General features: G+C 43.4%; 1 protein-coding gene across 11 annotated transcripts; it reads right to left on the bottom strand.

Moving 5' to 3' along the window:
* Positions 1–429: 429 nt before the first annotated feature.
* LOC130294189 (indolethylamine N-methyltransferase-like) lies at positions 430–22638 on the bottom strand. 11 transcript variants are annotated; one of them, XM_056543701.1, is made up of 4 exons: positions 14865–15013; positions 7921–8066; positions 2641–2848; positions 430–1668 (listed from the first exon to the last, which is right to left on the bottom strand). In XM_056543701.1, the coding sequence occupies exons 1-4, from the start codon at positions 14996–14998 to the stop codon at positions 1239–1241; spliced, it is 918 nt and encodes a 305-aa protein (XP_056399676.1). In that variant the 5' UTR covers positions 14999–15013; the 3' UTR covers positions 430–1238. The 11 variants fall into 11 exon arrangements, with proteins under 11 accessions (XP_056399676.1, XP_056399681.1, XP_056399678.1 ...); XM_056543706.1 differs by lacking the exon at positions 14865–15013 and adding an exon at positions 22494–22638 and having other exon boundaries at positions 431–1668; XM_056543703.1 differs by lacking the exon at positions 14865–15013 and adding an exon at positions 22494–22558 and having other exon boundaries at positions 431–1668; positions 7921–8095.
* Between the last annotated feature and the right edge of the window lie 418 nt (positions 22639–23056).

Genomic DNA, 23056 nt, shown 5'->3' with positions numbered 1-23056 from the left:
TTATATTTTTTTTTCTTTTTAACACATTTGCAATATTAGGTTTAAATCAAATTAACACCCAAGGATAATTGTTGTGATGTTTGAAAAATGATAACACATGAAGACTTTTGATTCATGAAAACATTTTCAAACAAACAAGTCTAAGCCATTTTGACTCACACAACTAATTTCTTTAGCTATGAGTTTTTGTGACACAATTGACTAGTGCGACACAAAAAACCATGTGACAGAAAAATAACCGATATGTGCGACAGAATAGTAAATAAGCCTGAAAAAAAAGACAAGTGATATTGAAATCACTCCAGAATAAACACTCGTCTCTTAGTAAATCAGGGCCAATGTATTTTCTCTTTTCCTCTGGTATTGGATTGTTCACTACCACCCCCCCCCCCTCTTCTCCCCTGTTCATCCTACAATGAGCCCCCAAATAGATTAGCAGCCTGGGAAGTATAAAAAGATAAATGCAATATTCAAGATCAGCTGATCCACAAGTTTATTCCTGGGTCACGTCCCTACTTACATAGTCAACATATCCATATTTAGTTTTCAGAGATCTACCAGAAGGCAACAACTCATCTGCAGTAATATATCTGTCATATCACAGACATCACTGGGGTAAAACACTGAAGAGTAAAAGATCAGACAATAATACAAATACATACATTGTCTTCCCATACTGATCATAAAGAGTACCGGTCACCAAATAACATTTTTTATATAGTGTTCCTTGTGTAACTAGCAGACAAATGTTTAAAATGTCATAGAAAAAATGTACACTAGGTGGCTCTGTTCTATTCCCTGCCACAATTAATACAGTGAGTTTGGTCTCCTCTCGGCCTGGCAGGAGTCCAAACTCAGGAAGTGTTTCTCTGCTTTGAGCTTGATTGACAGCTGCATGGAAAGTGAAAGCTCCACAGATTCTCACAGAAAGCTGCACAGACTAAAACCTGCAGGAGAGCCTTACTGATAGCAACACAGACTGAAACATGCACAGAGCCTAAGGTCTTCTATTCATCACAGCTCTGCAACCATGTGAAGGCGTAAGTGGTTCAGTGATGTCATGCCTGCAGGGAAACGCCCACTTTCTCCTGCTGGGAAATTGCACTATGCGAGTAAGAAGAAAGGTAAGATAAGGTAAGAAATTTTTTTTAAGGGTGGGAGGGTGTTAGGAGTAGTTAGGGAACATAGCCTGAGTTAATTTAAAACAGTTTATTTGGTGACAGATACTTTTTAAGATTTTATGTCTCTCTTACTTTACGAGCCCTGACATACACAAAGCTATCATAGATGATGTAGTCGCTGATGTCCACTCCTGGTCTCCTCTCCAGACTCTCGATGACAAATCCTGTGTCCCTAAGGGCCGCCTTCAAAAAACCCTCATTGTAACCAAAACAGGGAACCAAATGTTCCCCAACTTTGTACGACTTTCCATTTATGGCACCAAAGAAAGCTACGTGCCCCCCGACCTTCAGCAGAGCTGCCATCTTCCCCAGGTTCTTCCGGAAGTTGTCCTGGTCATTGATGATTGATTCAAGACCCCCGATGCTAAGTATGCAGTCCACCGGAGGAAGAGTGCCAGGGGTCACAAGGGGGTCCGCTGTGAGGTCACAATCTATCACCCGCTTTATTCTTTCTCTTAATTGTTCCTCCTTCTCTATCCACCCATTACTAAAAATACAAAAGAAAACAAAGATTAATGACATTTTCAATTTCAGGATGATACATTTAGAGCTTTACTGTCCTTTAGAACAATCTTTCACATGTTTCCCAGACATGTCAAAAGCTGAGATTATACCAGGTCTCAGTCCAGAGCCCCGCTACAATCTTGAGCTATTAGCTGGTGAAGTTCACAGAAGTGCGTTCCACTCCCCGGACGGCAAATCTGACCCTTTTGCTCCACAGGCTTTTGCAGTGAAAAGGTCGGGTTTGAGTGACAGCCGAGGAGAGAGGCGTGCAGTTGTAAGTGGCGAGCACAGCGAGCCTCGGGTGCGATCTCAACTTTTGACATGTTTGGGCAACATGTCAAAAGTTATTCTAAACAACAGTAACACTTTAAATTTAATATCCTGTTGACACTGTAAGGAAAGTCAAGAAGAGTATTTCTAAAGATGCCGGAAGCTTCCTGGTCAGGCAGAGTTCACACAGCAATTTACCAGGAGGAGTCTATTTAGATCAGTAGTGTCCAAACTGTGGCCCTCCAGCTGTTGCAAAACTACAAGTCCCAGCATGCCCGTACAGCCGTAGTTTTGCAAGAGCTGGAGGGCCACAGTTTGGACACCACTGATGTAGATCAATGATGTAATATATGGTTGGTGACATCATCTGGGTTTCCCTGGGAAATGTGGAAGCTGGGCTCTATAGTCAGCCTTCCTCTCCTCCTCCCCCGGAGATCACTACAGAGCACTGGTGCTATTGGAAGCCACCCGACAAACATTTTATTGCGAAATGTATGTCAGCTGGTTGTAAGCCTTGACCAGGGGAGCGCAGAGTTCCGCTACCAATGCACCCCAACCACCCCACCCATTTACCAAGCCCTTTCCTTTTACCTTAAGAATCACAGACTCGAAGTATGATGCAAAGGCCACAGCGGACCACCATGATTAGCTGGCTACCAACCCAGCTCCCCCCCTCTCACTTTACCTTTTTCCTTCCAGTGTACAGGCGTACTGTGAGGCGCGCGTCCAGTCCAGGGCCCCCGGATCTTTCTTCAGCCATTTCCTCAGTTCCTTGGAATTTTCTTCATTGAATTCCAGGACATTGATCTCTTCAAAAAAATCACAGCAAACCAGCAGCTTGTACGGGGCAGGGCCCGGGTTGAATTGTAGTAAAGTCCTGCCCTTAATGTGACCTGCAAAGGTAGAGAGGGGTGACATGAGCATGTATGCTTCACAGGAAGTTGTGTAGTTCTTTCTTTTGACCACAGTGCTCTCTGCTGACACCTCTGTCCATGGCAGGCACTGTCCAGAACAAGAGAGGTTTGCCATAGGGATTTGCTCCTGCTCTGGACAGTTTCTGACACATACAGATGTGGACAGACTGGAAAGAACCACACAACTTCCTGTGGAGAATACAGCAGCTGATAAGTACTGATAGGAATATGATTTTTCTATAGAAGTAATTTACAAATCTGTATAACTTGCTGGCACATTTTTTCCCAATATAGTTCCCCTTGTAAATGTGCTTAAAAACTCTCCCCAATTCCTAAATTATGATGTTATACAGTAGCTGCACAGTCCTCTTCACTCCCTTCTAACATTCATCCCTATGATCAGTGCAGTGAGTGTTTAATTTCCTGTTACAGACCATGGAAGGTAGAGGGATGATGGAGGCAGTCTATAAAAATGCATAAGGAGCTGTCTATGAGAAAGGGGAATATAAGGAGCTGTCTGTGAGAAAGAGGAATATAAGGAGCTGTCTGTGAGAAAGAGGAATATAAGGAGCTGTCTGTGAGAAAAGGGAATATAAGGAGCTGTCTGTGAGAAAGGGGAATATAAGGAGCTGTCTGTGAGAAAGAGGAATATAAGGAGCTGTCTGTGAGAGAGGGGAATATAAGGAGCTGTCTGTGAGAGAGGGGAATATAAGGAGCTGTCTGTGAGAAAGGGGAATATAAGGAGCTGTCTGTGAGAAAGGGGAATATAAGGAGCTGTCTGTGAGAGAGGGGAATATAAGGAGCTGTCTGTGAGAGAGGGGAATATAAGGAGCTGTCTGTGAGAGAGGGGAATATAAGGAGCTGTCTGTGAGAAAGAGGAATATAAGGAGCTGTCTGTGAGAAAGAGGAATATAAGGAGCTGTCTGTGAGAAAGAGGAATATAAGGAGCTGTCTGTGAGAGAGGGGAATATAAGGAGCTGTCTGTGAGAGAGGGGAATATAAGGAGCTGTCTGTGAGAAAGAGGAATATAAGGAGCTGTCTGTGAGAGAGGGGAATATAAGGAGCTGTCTGTGAGAAAGGGGAATATAAGGAGCTGTCTGTGAGAGAGGGGAATATAAGGTGCTGTCTGTGAGAGAGGGGAATATAAGGAGCTGTCTGTGAGAAAGAGGAATATAAGGAGCTGTCTGTGAGAGAGGGGAATATAAGGAGCTGTCTGTGAGAAAGGGGAATATAAGGAGCTGTCTGTGAGAGAGGGGAATATAAGGAGCTGTCTGTGAGAAAGAGGAATATAAGGAGCTGTTTGTGAGAGAGGGGAATATAAGGAGCTGTCTGTGAGAGAGGGGAATATAAGGAGCTGTCTGTGAGAGAGGGGAATATAAGGAGCTGTTTGTGAGAAAGAGGAATATAAGGAGCTGTCTGTGAGAGAGGGGAATATAAGGAGCTGTCTGTGAGAGAGGGGAATATAAGGAGCTGTCTGTGAGAAAGAGGAATATAAGGAGCTGTCTGTGAGAGAGGGGAATATAAGGAGCTGTCTGTGAGAAAGGGGAATATAAGGAGCTGTCTGTGAGAGAGGGGAATATAAGGTGCTGTCTGTGAGAGAGGGGAATATAAGGAGCTGTCTGTGAGAAAGAGGAATATAAGGAGCTGTCTGTGAGAGAGGGGAATATAAGGAGCTGTCTGTGAGAAAGGGGAATATAAGGAGCTGTCTGTGAGAGAGGGGAATATAAGGAGCTGTCTGTGAGAAAGAGGAATATAAGGAGCTGTTTGTGAGAGAGGGGAATATAAGGAGCTGTCTGTGAGAGAGGGGAATATAAGGAGCTGTCTGTGAGAGAGGGGAATATAAGGAGCTGTCTGTGAGAGAGGGGAATATAAGGAGCTGTCTGTGAGAAAGGGGAATATAAGGAGCTGTTTGTGAGAAAGGGGAATATAAGGAGCTGTCTGTGAGAGAGGGGAATATAAGGAGCTGTCTGTGAGAGAGGGGAATATAAGGAGCTGTCTGTGAGAGAGGGGAATATAAGGAGCTGTCTGTGAGAAAGGGGAATATAAGGAGCTGTCTGTGAGAAAGGGGAATATAAGGAGCTGTCTGTGAGAAAGGGGAATATAAGGAGCTGTCTGTGAGAGAGGGGAATATAAGGTGCTGTCTGTGAGAAAGAGGAATATAAGGAGCTGTCTGTGAGAAAGAGAAATATTAGGAGCTGTCTGTGAGAAAGGGGAATATAAGGAGCTGTCTGTGAGAAAGAGGAATATAAGGAGCTGTTTGTGAGAGAGGGGAATATAAGGAGCTGTCTGTGAGAGAGGGGAATATAAGGAGCTGTCTGTGAGAAAGGGGAATATAAGGAGCTGTTTGTGAGAAAGGGGAATATAAGGAGCTGTCTGTGAGAGAGGGGAATATAAGGAGCTGTCTGTGAGAGAGGGGAATATAAGGAGCTGTCTGTGAGAAAGGGGAATATAAGGAGCTGTCTGTGAGAAAGAGGAATATTAGGAGCTGTCTGTGAGAAAGAGGAATATTAGGAGCTGTCTGTGAGAAAGAGGAATATTAGGAGCTGTCTGTGAGAAAGAGGAATATAAGGAGCTGTCTGTGAGAAAGAGTAATATTAGGAGCTGTCTGTGAGAAAGAGGAATATAAGGAGCTGTCTGTGAGAAAGGGGAATATAAGGAGCTGTCTGTGAGAAAGGGGAATATAAGGAGCTGTCTGTGAGAAAGAGGAATATAAGGAGCTGTCAGTGAGAGAGGGGAATATAAGGAGCTGTCTGTGAGAGAGGGGAATATAAGGAGCTGTCTGTGAGAAAAGGGAATATAAGGAGCTGTCTGTGAGAAAGAGGAATATAAGGAGCTGTCTGTGAGAAAGAGGAATATAAGGAGCTGTCTGTGAGAAAGGGGAATATAAGGAGCTGTCTGTGAGAAAAGGGAATATAAGGAGCTGTCTGTGAGAAAGAGGAATATAAGGAGCTGTCTGTGAGAAAGAGGAATATAAGGAGCTGTCTGTGAGAAAGGGGAATATAAGGAGCTGTCTGTGAGAAAAGGGAATATAAGGAGCTGTCTGTGAGAGAGGGGAGTATAAGGAGCTGTCTGTGAGAAAGAGGAATATAAGGAGCTGTCTGTGAGAAAGAGGAATATAAGGAGCTGTCTGTGAGAAAGAGGAATATAAGGAGCTGTCTGTGAGAAAGAGGAATTTAAGGAGCTGTCTGTGAGAAAGGGGAATATAAGGAGCTGTCTGTGAGAAAGAGGAATATAAGGAGCTGTCTGTGAGAAAATGGAATATAACGAGCTGTCTGTGAGAAAGGGGAATATAAGGAGCTATCTGTGAGCAAGAGGAATATAAGGAGCTGTCTGTGAGAAAGAGGAATATAAGGAGCTGTCTGTGAGAAAGAGGAATATAAGGAGTAGTGTTGCTCACGAATATTCGCAATTCGAATATTATTCGCGAATATCGCATATTCGCGAATTCGCGAATTTCGCTAATATAGCGCTATATATTCGTAATTACGAATATTTTTTTTTTTTTTTTGTTTGTTTGTTTTTTTTTTTCACAGTACACATCACAGTGATCACCCCTCTCTGCTTCCAGCTTGTGTGGTGTAAAGAAGGCTCTAATACTGCTGTGTGAGACTGGCGTGCGAAAATTCGCATATGCGAATTTTCGCATACGCGAATGTTCGCATATGCGAAAATAAAACGAATATGCGAATATTCGCGAATATATGACGAATATTCGTCCATATATTCGCGAATTCGAATATGGCCTATGCCGCTCAACACTAATAAGGAGCTGTCTGTGAGAAAAGGGAATATTAGGAGCTGTCTGTTAGAAAGGGGAATATAAGGAGCTGTCTGTGAGAGAGGGGAATATAAGGAGCTGTCTGTGAGAAAAGGGAATATAAGGAGCTGTCTGTGAGAAAGGGGAATATAAGGAGCTGTCTGTGAGAAAGAGAAATATAAGGAGCTGTCTGTGAGAAAGAGGAATATTAGTAGCTGTCTGTGAGAAAGAGGAATATAAGGAGCTGTCTGTGAGAAAGAGGAATATAAGGAGCTGTCTGTGAGAAAGGGGAATATAAGGAGCTGTCTGTGAGAAAGGGGAATATAAGGAGCTGTCTGTGAGAAAGGGGAATATAAGGAGCTGTCTGTGAGAAAGGGGAATATAAGGAGCTGTCTGTGGGAAAGAGGAATATAAGGAGCTGTCTGTGGGAAAGAGGAATATAAGGAGCTGTCTGTGAGAAAGGGGAATATAAGGAGCTGTCTGTGAGAAAGGGGAATATAAGGAGCTGTCTGTGAGAAAGGGGAATATAAGGAGCTGTCTGTGAGAAAGGGGAATATAAGGAGCTGTCTGTGGGAAAGAGGAATATAAGGAGCTGTCTGTGGGAAAGAGGAATATAAGGAGCTGTCTGTGAGAAAGGGGAATATAAGGAGCTGTCTGTGAGAGAGGGGAATATAAGGAGCTGTCTGTGAGAGAGGGGAATATAAGGAGCTGTCTGTGAGAAGTGGGAATATAAGGAGCTGTCTGTGAGAGAGGGGAGTATAAGGAGCTGTCTGTGAGAAAGGGGAATATAAGGAGCTGTCTGTGAGCAAGGGGAATATAAGGAGCTGTCTGATAAAGGGTGCACAAGGAGCTGTCTGTAAGAGATGGGGGGACACAAGGCATAATTTGTGGAGGGTGATAAGGAACTGTTTAAGAGAGTGAAGATGCAAGGAGCAGTATAGCGTAGCAACTACAGTAATAGGGGCAAATGGAGCAGAAGAACTACACAACTTCCTCTGGAGCATTTAGCAGCTGATAAGTACTGGAAGGATTACGATTTTTAAATAGAAGTAATTTACAAATCTGTTTAACTTTCTGGCACCAGTTGATATAAAAAAAATAGTTTTTCACCGGAGTACCCCTTTAAACAGAAATCCTTGTCCCTGTACTGCCATAAGAGGTACACTTTGCCCACTGCAAAGGTCCTCATACACCTGGAGACCCCCAGGAGATGCAACAGGCCCCTTTACAATCTGCTCTTCTCTGAGGACCTGTCTGTACCCTGAGCCGAGGAGAGAACATTAGGGAAACCAACCTTGGGAAAATTCCTTGTACAGCTGCCTCATGGGGTAGAGAACAACCTCATCGAGAAGTGTAGGGTTGACATCTTTAGAGAGGTAAATGTCATAGACGTCTCTGGACTTCAGCTGGTGGTAGATCTTGTAGACGCTCCCGTTCATCCTGTATGTCAGATAATGGAGGATCGGATCCTTGGGATTATAAAGCCGCAGAAGTCAATATTAGTCACAATCATAAGACTCCAGAGACAGAACATTTGGTTAGGACTGCCGGCAATTTATGACCCTTTATATTGACTGAACATATATGACAATACCCATCATCCACCTCTCAGATACACAAGATGAGGTCCTGTGTTACTTCAACTCTCTTAGGAGAATACAATGTATCCAGTCATCAGGACACTAAGTCAATATAACAGCTTATGCAGCAATGGCATTCAGGAGCAAGGAAAAGCTAGGTGATAATGTCTCACCTAGCTTTTTTATGCTCCTGAATGGCATATCTGCTTAGCTATTATGGACAGATTTGCCTAGAAGTTATACACAGATGTGCTTAACCCCTTCCTGCAAAAAAAAAAAGGAATAAAATTGAATTAACCCCTTCCCTAATAAAAGCTTTAAAAGGGTATTCCAGGCAAAAACTTTTTTATATATATCAACTGGCTCCAGAAAGTTAAACAGATTTGTAAATTACGTCTATTATAAAATCTTAATCCTTTCAGTACTTATGAGCTTCTGAAGTTAAGTTTGTTCTTTTCTGTCTAAGTGCTCTCTGATGACACCTGTCTCGGGAAACGCCCAGTTTAGAAGCAAATCCCCATAGCAAACCTCTTCTAAACTGGGCGTTTCCCGAGACAGGTGTCATCAGAGAGGACTTAAAAACATTTATAAAAAATGGATTAAAAGTTCTATATAAGCAAATATGGTATCAATAAAAAGTACAGGTCACTGCACAAAAAATTAGCCCTCATACCGCTGCTTATACGGAAAAATGAAAAAGTTATAGGTCTTCAAACTAGGGGGATTTTAAACGTGGTAAATTGGTTAAAAAGTTTGCAATTTTTTTTAAGCGCAACAGTAATAGAAAAGTATGTTATCATGGGTATCATTTTAATCGTATTGACCCAAAGAATAAAGAACAATGTCATTTTTTACCGTAAATTGTACGGCATGAAAACAAAACCTTCCAGAATTAGCAAAATTGCGGTTTTCTTTTTAATTTCACCACACAAATGGTATTTTTTTTGGGTTGCGCCATACATTTTGTGATAAAGTGAGTGATGGCATTACAACGGACAACTGGTTGCGCAAAAAACAAGCCCTCATACTAGTCTGTGGATGAAAATATAAAAGAGTTATGACTTTTTTGAAGGCGAGGAGGAAAAAACGAAAACGTAAAAATGTAATTGTCTGCGTCCTTAAGGCCCAAATGGGCTGCGTCCTTAAGGGGTTAATGGTCCGTGGTTAGTGATCTTGCATTATTTACAGTTTAAAACATACCCGTTTCTCCACTAGGGCATTTTGTGTGATGACCGCCTACGGAGACAGCGCATTTACATGTAAATGCGCTCTGTGAATGGGACCTTACTCTCTTTTGTGGATTATAAATCAGGTTTTTATGCAGAGACTTCCTACTATGGTGGACAGGGACATCTAGTGGTGGAAGAGGAATATTATTCTGATGAATTTGGTGATTTTTTTGTTTTGTTTACTGTAAAATCCGTTTCTTAGGTGATCAAGCAACGAAGTTGCAGGGACACCTTTTGTTTTTGCTCAGATTATTATTATTATTTTTACTCTGCAGCTTTTTTTTTATGCCTGGAATAGCCGCACTGTTACTCCAAAAATCAGATAAGTTTGCTCAATTGTACAGGAGGGGGCTAAAGGTAACATAGAGGTCATAGGTCACATGATCTGGCATCCATCTTTGCTTTTGTCGCAATTTTGCACAACATTTAAAAAAAAATCTTCTTCCCGAAACCACTAAAACTAAAGATGTATAAATTGTTGTATATGGGTACACTGTGATCTAGACCAGTGTTTCCCAACCAGGGTGCTTCCAGATGTTGCAAAACCACAACTCCCAGCATGCCTGGACAGCCTTTGGCTGTCCAGGCATTCTGGGAGTTGTAGTTTTGCAACACCTGGAGGTACCCTGGTTGGGAAACACTGCCCTAGACGGTCTGTTCCATCATCTCTGTCTTTGTTTCCCCCCACCCCATTGCTAAGCAGAAGGATAGCATTAGTCACGAGGAGTTGTGTCTCGGTCAGTCTTTGAAGCGTGTTGCTGAGGTGGTGGAGGGGGATTGCAGTGGCTGAGTGTGGTGACCCAGTACAGGATGATGTCCTGTCAGGTAAACCTTGCCTCAGGCACTTCTAGTGTCACTGTTCTGGGCCTACTACTCTAGGGTGTATTACTTGATTCTATTTTTGTGATTTTGTGTTATACATATGTTTACGTATACGTAGACTTCGATTAAGCTCTTTAGCGAAACGCGTCAGACTTTCTACCTTGTACTGCAGAATCTTCAAATAAAGAAATAAGAAGTTTTTACCTGCAGCCTAGTACCGGACCTTGTTCTTTCCTTTACAAGTGAGTAGCCGGAGGCGGTACCGGTCGGTCTGCGGCACAGGTGGTGAGGTGGGTGTGCACAGGGTGAGCGACTCACAATCCAGCCTTCTGATATGTTTATCAGTGTAATGCAGAGTAAACCATGTGATCCTAATGCACCAATGGGATGCTCCCACCTTAATTTTGATTTAGTGTGTGTGTTGGGGCAAAAGGTGAGCAAAGGTACAGTGTGAAGAGGACCTGGGAGAAGTCTGTAATAATCTGAGGAGGCCTGAGAAGTCTAAAGTCTACAGCCACACAATTTCCAAGAACCCCATTGCACAGGTACAGTCTCAAACCTGGTAGTAAGCTAGAAGCTCCTGGGGAATATTCCTTAGTTAGTCTACAGTCAGTGTGATCCGTCACAAGTCTAAGGCTAAAGTAAAAAGTCTTCAGCAACTATAATACAGTCAAGCAAAAGTAACTACAAGTCCCAGTACGGCAACCATCTCTCAAGGGTTACTCTGCTTCTCCCCTGCTCTTTTCTGTACGGTATTACCATCATTCCTGCCTCAGTAAAAGATAGTTTTACGTAACCCTGCATCTGTGGTCATTATTGTCCGGAGCGCTTGACCCAAGAGAACTGTCTAAACCTTGGAGCATGGTGGGTAATGCTACCCTGGCATCACGAACAGTACATCACCCCAGTAGTACATCACACAAGCATTGCACTAGTGGGACTGGTGGTGCTCGGCTTTGCGGGGATACTGTAAGGCATCATGGTTGTTATGCTGAGCCCATGATTAGACATCAGACGTTCATACAGAGAGGAGTGGTGGGAATGATGAGCAGGAGTTTCATGATGATTATATCAACACTGAAGAGCTGAGCCGAGGTAAGGTCAGAACATCTGCCAAACTTACCAGGCATAGGCTTGCTGGTATGATCAGCTCTGGAGGAAATGGCAGCAATGCTGCTGCATCTGCAGGCTTGAGAAAAAAGCCTTTCAGAGGATGAGCATAGTCTAGTGGTATGCATAGGTGTTCACGATATTCTGCCATGTGTACATTTTTTCATATCTTACCAGATGCAGAAGACCAGGCAAAGCGCAGTCTCTGCAAAAAGAAAGTAAGGCATAGCCAGGGTCAAAGTTTAGGAATTATATCTCTACGGAAGTACATGGAGTGGCATCACAAGGCCAGGCTACAAGTATCACTAGTCCACCACCGCCTGCTGTCTGCTGGCTACTAATCCTACCAGTCCACCACCCTTGCTGCTGCTACTACCAGCCAGGCCTACACATACACAACCCATGATACCCCAAAAAAAGACACTTTTTTGTTGTTGTACATAAGCTATTTCTTCTTCACCATTTTAGGACACCAATCCTATTGCAACTTCTAAGAGGGAGAATTTTTGGAATTTTGGAACCCTTATCATGTGCAACTCCCAACAAGGGATAATTGTTGATATATATATGTTTCAGCTTTCAATATTTACAAAAACTATTTCTATTTTTTACTGTTTGAAGACACAAATCCATTTGCAGCTCCCATAAAATTGATCATTTTTTATGTTTTTTTTTACTTTTTTATGTTTTCTTGACTGTTTTAGGACACCAATCCTGTTGCAACACCTAATAAAATCATACAAAACCAATTAGTGCAGTTAGTTACCATGGTTGCCACATGTTGCCGTAACTTTGACAAAAACTTAGCCTTTAACCCGTCCAAGACCAAGGACCCTGGTACTTAAGGACCAAGGGCGTACCTGTACGCCCTGGTCCCGTTAACGGGGTTTAAACCATTATCACCAGCAAAGAATGGGTTAAACCCTGTGGGTCCCGGTTGCTACGGGCAGCCGGGACCCATGGCTAATGCCAGGCACCGTTGATCGGGACGAGGCCCTGTATTAACCCTTTAGATAGACGCCGCAATCAAAGTTAATTGCGGCATCTAAAAAGAAAGTGAAAGTGTCCCGGCAGCTCAGCAGAGCTGATCGGGACTATCGCGACATAATCGCAATATCCCGATCAGCTTACCGGATGACGAGAGGGTCCTCACCTGCCTCTTCGTCGTCCGTTCGGCGATCTGCTGCTCCTAGCCTAGTTAATAAAAGTGAATATACCCCTTCCCCAGTAAAAGTTCAAATCACCCCCTTTTCCCATTTTTTTTATAAAATACTTTTCTTTTTCATTACATTAATCATATGCGGTACTGCCGCATGCGTAAATGTCCGAACTATTAAAATATAAGGTAAGCTAAACCGCATGGTCGATGGCGTACACGTAAAAAAATACTAAAGTCCAAAATTGTGCATTTTTGGTCACTTCATATACCATAAAAATATTAATAAAAAGCGATCAAAAATTCCCATCATAACAAAAAATTGCATCAATAAAAACTACAGACTATGGTGCAAAAAATGAGCCCTCATATAGCCCCATGTGCGGAAAAATAAAAAGTTATAGAGGTCAGAAAATCACAATTTTAAACGTATTAATTTTGGTGCATGTAGTTAGGATTTTTTTTTTTAAAGGGGTACTACCGTGGAAAATTCTTCTTTTTAAATCAACTGGTGCCAGAAAGTTAAACAGATTTGTAAATCACTTCTTTAAAAAAATCTTAATCCTTCCAGTACTTTTTAGGGGCTGTATACTAAAGAGAAATCAAAAAAGAAATGCATTTCCTGTGATGTCCTGACCACAGTGCTCTCTGCTGACCTCTGCTGTCCATTTTAGGAACTGTCCAGAGAAGCATATATTTGCTATGGGGATTTTCTCCAGTTCCTAAAATGGACAGGAGAGGTCAGCAGAGAGCACTGTGGTCAGGACATCACAGGAAATGCATTTCTTTTTGGGATTTCTCTTTAGTATACAGCCCCTAAAAAGTACTGGAAGGATTAAGATTTTTTTAATAGAAGTGATTTACAAATCTGTTTAACTTTCTGGCACCAGTTGATTTAAAAAAAAAAAAAAAGTTTTCCATGGTAGTACCCCTTTAAGTTCCGGGAGGCCGGAAGAAGTGCCAATTAGCACGAAAACACTGGTCGTTGCCTCTGAGTCCCCGTCTACAATCTTTCTCCCTCCATGGAGCCTCCTTTCGTGCAGCGGTGGACGCGGTGAGTGCGGGATTCAACATTTCTATTTACTGCCGCATATTTACAAATGTATTTTGTCATCATAAATATTTTCATAGATTAATAAAAAAAAGATCAAATAAAATAGATTAATTCATCTGCTGCATAGCCGAAAATGTGAATAAAAAACGCAAAAAAAAAAAAAGAAGAATTGATAAAATATTCATAAAATGTATTCATAGAAAAGTTTATGTAGAAGACAGGGGCTGGCAAACACCACTTATATGGAGAGAGATGGCATTTCTCCTGTTAAAGTCAACCATCTTAGGCTGCGTTCACACCACGTTTTGTTAAATACGGTTCCCGTATACGGCTGGGTTTCCCGACCGTAGGCAAAAACGCGGTCAACCACGTTTTTGCCTGCGGTCGGGAAACCGCATACGGCCGAAAACGAAGCCGGTCGGCTCATAGACATGCATTAAATACGGTTGCCGAATACGGCTGTGTGCGGGCGCCGCGATTAAGCCCCGCCCCCCCTCCTCCCAGCCGTATACGGGAACCGTATTTAACAAAACGTGGTGTGAACCCAGCCTTAGACTGTGCAAAAGACCATCTCTATGAGTGAGTGACCCCCAAGTTTGTCATATATGGTGGAGGATTCAGGCAAGAAAATGACACATGAGGTTTGCTGCTGCTGGATTTAAAGGGCCAGAAGCCTTACATGATAGAGTGTGTCTCCCATGATGACCGGCATCCAGACATTATTACTGGTTTATAGATAACTGTTTCTGCTGCTAAGAAAAAAGTTGTGATAGGTCTCATGGAGGAATAAGTCAGATGCCTATTGGGACACACAGCGCTGTGAAGACGTGGCCAAACTAAAGGGGCATTTGCATTGTGCAGTAAGCTTTGTGGGCCCAACTGCAGAGGACCTTGGTTTGCTTCCAGGTACATGCAATGCATTGCGACCACAACCAGGTGGTTACTATACCAAAGGTTAGGGGGCTCTCCTGTCTGAGCGTCCAGATGGAAAGCATGAGGGTGCCGTTCCAGCCAGAGCCAGGCTTGGCATATTGAAGAGTGTTGTGTTGCCGGAAGTCCTTTTGCCGGGTGCCCAAGTGTAAAGAACTAGGAGCAACCAATCTCGACAGCAAATGGCTGATGCTACCGTACAGCGGAGTGAGCCATGTTGGAGGTGCAAGGGAATGGATGTCTGCGCACTGGATTGTCCTCGGCTCGGGAGGCCAGAGAAGTGTAAAGTGACGGGTGGAATCCACTTTTGGTGGAGACTGTTAATGGAGGCCTCAAGGGTTCTTCCAAACATTTTACCATTTGTGATGACCCCACCAGAGTCTGATGAGATGGTTCTCATTGACTGGAAAACATGTTGTGGGACTGTTACTTATGTGCTGGAAGTGTGTGCAGAGCTGGAGGTAGACTTCATATTGGGCAGAGACCTCCATTATTTCTGGCAGTTGTGGGAGGGGGAGAATGTTCCAGATAAGACTAATGATTGGGGCGGAGACAGGACAGCCCTTCACCCTTCATTGGCTTAAGAGTAGACATGTGACATGTTATCAGCTTTACACATTGCAGATAAGGATTATGGGTACAGACAGTTAACCCCTTGCACTACATTTAGGCTCAGTACACACAGGAAGCAAATAAAGGCATGAAAAATACACTTGCATAGAAACACATTTAAAGACAATGGGGGAGATTTATCAAGGAAAAGTTGTCTGTTGCCCATAGCAACCAATCAGATTGCTGCTTTCATTTTTGAAAGGGCCTCAAAAAATTAAAGAAGCAATTTGATTGGTTGCTATGGGCAACTGGTCAACGTTACCTCTGCACAGCTTTTGATAAATCTCCCCAATATACTTGATTTGGAGCTGGGGACCTTTGAAGCAACAGCCACCCAAACAGTGTCCATGGTAGCAAAAGGTGACCCCGCTCCTGGACGCCGCAGTAGCATATCTGGACCCAGTTTGGACCAGTCTTGGTCGCAGTTTAGACAGTCAGTAAGACTTCGCACATCATCACCTATGCTGGATGCCGGACATATGTGAACCCAGCCTAACTGTGCTGCAGAATCATGCAGAGTTGCGGAATTGATGCGGTATTTCAATTCTGCATGATTTCCGCATGTATTCTGCACCATATCCAGACCAATTTCGCATTTTACGTAGAAATTTAATTCCCATCGACTTCAATAGGACTCCGCAGCTGAAGTCCGGAGAAATTTAAGACCAGACTTATTTATCCTGAACGCAGAAAGCGGGATTTCCGCATTAAACATTCGGCAGCAGAAATTCTGTTGTGTAAATGACCTTGTGGAATCCAATTAAAGGGAACAGGCAATGTATTTAGGTGGAATTCCTTGAGAAAAGATCATGCAAAATTCTGTGCAGAATTTCTGCCGTGTGAATGCGGCCTTAGCATGTCACTCTCGCTTTCCTGTCCGGGCATGCTGGGAGTTGAAGTTTTGCAACATCTGGAGGGCCACAGTTTGAGACCATTGGTCTTGACTTATCTGCACAGAGCACTACAACCTCGTGTTATAACCAAGGTGATTAAGAGTAGGGATCGACCGATTATCGCTTTGGCCGATATTATCGGCCGATATTCACGATTTTGGACATTATCGGTATCAGCAATTACCTTGCCGATATTGCCCCGCCCCCCAGCCAGAGACGACCGCCGCCGCTGCCCCATTGCCTCCCCAGCCTCTGGCCACATACCGCCGCCGCTGCCCCATTGGCTTCCCAGCCTCTGGCCACATACCGCCGCCGCTGCCCCATTGCCTCCCCAGCCTCTGGCCACATACCGCCGCCGCTGCCCCATTGGCTTCCCAGCCTCTGGCCACATACCGCCGCCGCTGCCCCATTGCCTCCCCAGCCTCTGGCCACATACCGCCGCCGCTGCCCCATTGCCTCCCCAGCCTCTGGCCACATACCGCCGCTGCTGCCCCATTGCCTCCCCAGCCTCTGGCCACATACCGACGCCGCTGCCCCATTGCCTCCCCAGCCTCTGGCCACATACCGACGCTGCTGCCCCATTGCCTCCCCATCCTCTGGCCACATACCGTCGACGCCGCTGCCCCATTGCCTCCCCATCCTCTGGCCACATACCGCCGCCGCTGCCCCATTGCCTCCCCCATCCTCTGGCCACATACCGCCGCCGCTGCCCCATTGCTTCCCCCATCCTCTGGCCACATATCACCACCACCGCTGCCCCATCGCCTCCCCCATCCCCGGTGTTATAATGACCTGTTCCCGGGGTCTGCGCTACTTCTGGCTCCTGCGTCGTCCTGCGCTGTTGCTGTGCTGCGCAATGACCGTCAGTGCGCACAGTGACAGCTCAGGACGCCGCAGGAGCCAGAAGTAGCGTGGACCCTGGGAACAGGTAATTATAACACCGGGGATGGGGGAGGCGATGGGGCAGCGGTGGTGGTGATTGGACTCAGGAGGACCCCAGGACAGGCAGGGGGAGAGAAGCGGGTGATGGCGGCAGTCTCTGGCCACGCAAAAGCCGCTGCAGTTCATTGATTTAAAACGCCCGCTCTAAATCATTGATTTGCAACTGCTTCTGCCCCGCCGGGGTGGAATAGCCGATAACTTACACCGGAATATCGGCCGGTTATCTGCTATCGGCCTGAAAGGTCACAGATTATCGGTATCGGCCCTAAAAAATCTATATCGGTCGATCCCTACTTTGAGTAACCCCCAACTCCAAATAGCTTTAAACTCAGAGATAAAGTAAGATACGATTTATCATCAGTAACTGCAGTGGCACTATTCCAAAAACTTCCAGAAAAAAAACCAAGTGGAAACTTATCCTCAGTCATGACATCATCCGAGCCTGATGATGTCACAATGCTCTGCTGCAGACAAAAAGGCTGAAGGAACAGGAGATGACAAACATTTCTCAAGTGGATTTGAGAAAGCGACTTCAAAATGAGAATCCTAGTGATGACTTTTATTGTTTTTTGTGTCCTTGTCCAAGGGCATTGTGGGCCACTGCGTCGAGGAAACGGTAAGGGAGATTTCATTGACCAGAGGAGCTGACATTAACCACAATTTTCCCCAGAAGTTCAGGTGTTATCCAGGATTAGAAAAAGCAGAGATGATTTCTTTTGAAAACAGCGCCACCCCCTGTCCTCAGGTTGTGTGTGATATTGCAGTTCAGTACCATTGATGCGAATGGAGCTGTGTTGTAATACCGCACATAAAAAAATAAAAATAAAAACAGCCCTGGATCACCAGAACATTTTAGTGACCAAACCAATTTATGTCTTATTGCCCAAACTATTTTCATTATTTCTTTTACCATCAGATTGTGAAAACTATGAGGGGAGATTTATCAAAACTTGTCTAGAGGAAGAGCTGCTGAGTTACCCATAGCAACCAATCAGATCGCTTCTTTCATTTCTGAAAAAATGAAAGAAGCGATCTGATTGGTTGCTATGGGCAACTCAGCAACTCTTCCTCTGAACAAGTTTTGATGAATTTCCCCCTATAACTTTATTTATTTATGAACATATAAGGCAGAGTTTCCCAACCAGGGTGCCTCCAGCTGTTGCAAAACTACAACCCCCGGCATGCTCGGACAGCCAACGGCTGTCCGAGCATGCTGGGGGTTGTAGTTTTGCAACAGCTGGAGGCTCCCTGGTTGGGAAACACTTATATAAAGGCTTGTTTCTTGCGGGACATGTATATATATATATATATATTTTTTTTTTTATTAAGGGGAGGTTCGTTTGCAGAAAGACCTAGGGGGACATTTATCATTGTGTATTTTTGGAAAGTGCATTTTCTGTATTTTGGTTTGGCTTACATGTGACATATTTATCATACTATTGCAGGGGGGGGGGGGGGGTTGATAAATTTGGTAAACTATAAATCACTTCAGAACACCACTTTGTATGAAGTCCTCTGCGACTTTTCTAGTCAAAAAAGTGTGGCACATATATATTAAATACTGTAATATAGATTATGCATTTATTAAAAAAAAATTCACATTTTAATTTTTTCACATTTATTTAATTTATTTTTTCACTTCTTTTTTCATACACAGATAATACAGTGCACTAAACATTTGTACTACTGTATTATGCCTATTTCTGTTATAGTACAACTAATCAGACGTTGCCTCAGGCTTCTGTAGTCATAACAACGGAGGCCACTGTCAGACCTCTGGTTGCCATGCCTATCATCGGTGATCCATTAACCATTGGGGGCGCGGTGAACAGCAGAGAGAGCCTCCTCCCTCTGTCACCCTATAGATGCTGCGGTCACACTGATCTATAGCATCTATAGCACCCTCTCTGCAGTACTAGGATGGGGCGGGCAGAACGGGTGCCGTGATGTCATAGTGATGTCATATTCCTCTATGACAGCTGATGTCACCTTTAGCCCTAGGACGAGCCGGCTAGTCCTGAGATGGCAACATGTTAAACATGCTTACTGCTTAGCAGGTTTAGGCTGGTGTAGAACTGCAGTGTCTTGCAAAGTAATAACTAAAATTGTTGTCGTTTTTTTGCTTAGAGCCTAAAGTCGCAAAAAAGATAAAATAAAAAAAGTGCTTTTTTATGCACATATAAAGCAAAACTCTTTAACCCATTCAGGACAAAGGGCGTACAGGTATGCCCTTGCATCCTCCTGGGACTTAAAGGGGTACTCCGGTGAAAACCTTTTTTCTTTTAAATCAACTGGTGCCAGAAAGTTAAACAGATTTGTAAATTACTTCTATTAAAAAATCTTAATCCTTCCTGTACTTATTAGCTGCTGAATACTACAGAGGAAATAATTTATTTATTTATTGTTGTCCTTAGTGGGATTTGAACCCAAGGCCCTAGCACTGCAAGGCAGCAGTGCTAACCACTGAGCCACCATGCTGCCCTTAGCATACACCTGCTATGCATGGTTGCTAAAATGGACAGAGATGTCAGCAGAGAGCACTGTGCTCGTAATGTCATCAGTGTTCCAAAAAGAAAGTCATTTCCTCTGTAGCATTCAGCAGCTAATAAGTACTGGAAGGATTAAGATTTTTTAATAGAAGTACTTTGCAAATATGTTTAACTTTCTGGCACCAGTTGATTTAAAAGAAAAAAACTTTTCACCGGAGTACCCCTTTAACGACTGACAGCGTACCTGTACACCCTGGTCCCATTACTGGGGTTTAAACTGCTCTCACGAGCGGAAAATGCTTCAAAACCGGTGTGTCCCGGTTGCTATGAGTAGCCAGGACCCACGGTTAATGCCAGGCAGTGCCGATTGGGCTGAACCCTGGCGTTAACCCTTTAGATGACGAAATCAAAGTTGATCTAGGTGTCTAATATGTGGGGTTAAATGTGTTGGTAACTCAGGGATGCTGATTGGGGCATCCGCGAGTGGACAGCTGGGGCACCCATACCTGCCTCCTCGCCGTCCGATTGGTACTCTGCTGCTGGAGCAGGAGAGCACCAATAACACTGATCAATGCTATCCTATGGCATAGCATTGATCAGTATAAGCAATCAGAAGATTACATGGTATAGCATCCTATGGGGACAAATAAAATAATAATAATAAAGTGAAAAAAAAGTTAATAAAAGTGAATTAACTAACCCCTTCCTAATAAAAGTTTGAATCTCCCCTTTCCTATTTTTTAAATAAAATAATGTAATTAAAAATAATCATACGCGGCACCGCCTCGTCCGAAAATGTCTGAACTATTATAATATAAGGTTAGATAAACTGCAGGATTGATGGTGTATACGTAAAATAATAATAATAAGTACAACATTGCAAATTTTTGGTCACTTCACATGCCATAAAAAAATAAAAAGCGATTAAAAAGTCCCATAAAAAAATAAATGGTACCGATAAAAACTACAGATCACGGCACAAAAAATGAGCCCTCATATAGCCCCATATACGGGTAAAAAAAAACTATAGGGCTCAGAAGATTTTAAGACAATTTTAAACAAATTTTTTATACTAAAATTGCACTGCGCAGAAACGGAAGCCCCCAAAAGTTATAAAATGACGTTTTTTTTTTTTTTCAGTTTCACCCCAGAAATATATTTTTTTTGGTTTTGCCATCGATTTTTCCTTAAATTGTACAATGACTTTTCCTCTCATAGCAGAGACCTCAGTGATATCTAGTCTGGTGCCGTACATATTGGTTGTTAGTTGTCTGAGCTGCTGATTTTATTCTTATTTTTATTCTTTTTTTAGAATCCGAACCTTCCAGCTGGTTCCGCAAAAAATGGGACGAATTTTGGGATAAGTTCTGGAATTCAGGTAGAAAAATTTTTGAATTTTCCATTGTTTAACCCCCTATTAACCCAGTGAATTTTGGCTCAATTTCTGACTCACGTTTTTTTTCCTCCTCACCTTCTAAGACCAATCATTTTTTTATTTTTCCACTGACAATGTTGTATTAGGGCTTATTTTTTGGGAGACAAGTTGTACTTTTCATTGGTGCAATTTTATCATACAATGTATTACAAAGCCAGAAAAAATAATATTTAGGGCAACATTGAAAAAAAAAATATGGAAACTTTACTCTATGGGTCAGTACGATTCCAATGATACCAAACTTGAAGAATTTTACCATCTTCTCACCCCTATAACTTTTATTTTTCCACTTACGGAACTGTGTTAGAGTTTATTTTGCGCCATGAGCTGTAGTTTTCAACGGTGCCACTTTTATGTAGTTCTGGCTTTTTGATCACTTTTTATAATTTTTTTGGAATGTGATATAACAAAAAATACCCAAGTTTGGAGACTGGTTTTTGTTTTGCGTTTACACTGTTTTGTTTTGCGTTTACAGTGCAGAATCAGACACATAATAATTTAACAGTTCGGACAATAACACATGCGGTGACACAAAATATGTGTATTTTTTAAAGGGGTACTCCGCCCCTAGACATCTTATCCTCTATCCAAAGGATAGGGGATAAGATGTCAGATCGCGGGTGTCCCACCACTGGGGACCCCCGGGATCTCGGCTGCAGAACCCCACTTTCATAACTGCACAGAGCAAACTCGCTCTGTGCCTAATGACGGGTGATACAGGGGCCGGGGCATTGTGATGTCACGGCCCCGCCCCCTCTTGATGTCACGGCCTTCCCCCTTAATGCAAGTCTATGGGAGGGGGCGTGATGGCCACCACGCACCCTTCCATAGGCATGTATTGTGGGGGCGGTCCGTGATGTCACGAGAGGCGGAGCCGTGACATCACAATGCTCCGGCCCCTGTATTGCCCGTCATTACACACAGAGCGAGTTTGCTCTGTGCAGTAATGACAGCGGGGTGCGGCAGCCGAGATCCCGGGGGTCCCCAGTGGTGGGACCCCCGCGATCAGACATCTTATCCCCTATCCTTTGGATAGTGGATAAGATGTCTAGGGGCGGAGTACCCCTTTAAGGCCTTTGGCTTTCCTAGCAACCCATCGCTTCCAATCTCGATGTAAATGGTACCACTGGACACCAGGAAATAGCTGCATTTAATATTTAATGTTTTGATCTGTATAGATCACGGTATTTATCCAGTTAAATGACGGACATCGGAGTGATCTCTGCTGTCCGTCATTACTGGCAGATGTCAGCTGCTGATAGAGGCGGGCATCTCCCGGTTATGATGGGGACCCCACCCGCGAGCCAGCGTCATGTCCGCTCACCTGACGCGTGAGGTATATGTATGTCATGGGTCAGGAAGGGGTTAAACTTGTTGTAAAATGGCATATTTGTTCTGTCAAGTTTTTTTTTTCTCAATGAATTTTTGTTCTTTTTCCCTAGTTATTCCAGGGAGGCCAACACTGGCAAAGATAGTTGTGCTAGGAACAATATTTATCACCATCGCCCTGGTTCTTGGTATAGCACTGTTCATTTATGTGTAGTAAGTTTTCATCATAATCTATTTTGGGGGACGTGTATAGAAATTGGTTACAACTCTTTTTTCCTGCTTTTACATCAGATAAGAGCTTTTCTTCCACATCCATGACTTCGAGACATCATATCATACGTATATACATTGTGGTGCAGCCATTACTGGTATCTACAGATCTATGGCCCAGAGTTATCAAACTGTGTGAGAGACAAAAATAGAGTGATTTTCCCTCAGCGACCAATCACAGGTCAGGTAACTAGCTGAGGTAAAGTGAAAGCTTAACTGTGATTGGTTCTTGTTGAAAAATCTCTCTATTTTTTCTCTCACATAGTTTGATAAATCTGGGCCTATTTTTTCTCCCACATAGTTTGATAAATCTGGGCCTATTTTTTCTCTCACATAGTTTGATAAATCTGGGCCTATTTTTTCTCCCACATAGTTTGATAAATCTGGGCCTATGGCCCAGATTTATCAAACTATGTGAGAGAAAAAATAGATTTTTCAACATGAACCAATCACAGTTCATCTTTCACTTTACCTCAGCTAGTTACTCAGCTGTGATTGGTTGCTGTGGGAAAAATCACTCTATTTTTTCTCTCACACAGTTTGAGATAGTATAAAGGGATTTATGAGCTCGTCCCTCCA

Source organism: Hyla sarda, chromosome 10 (genome assembly GCF_029499605.1).
Source record: "Hyla sarda isolate aHylSar1 chromosome 10, aHylSar1.hap1, whole genome shotgun sequence".
Classification (NCBI taxonomy): domain Eukaryota; kingdom Metazoa; phylum Chordata; class Amphibia; order Anura; family Hylidae; genus Hyla; species Hyla sarda.
This window is presented reverse-complemented; position numbering and strand designations above follow the sequence as displayed.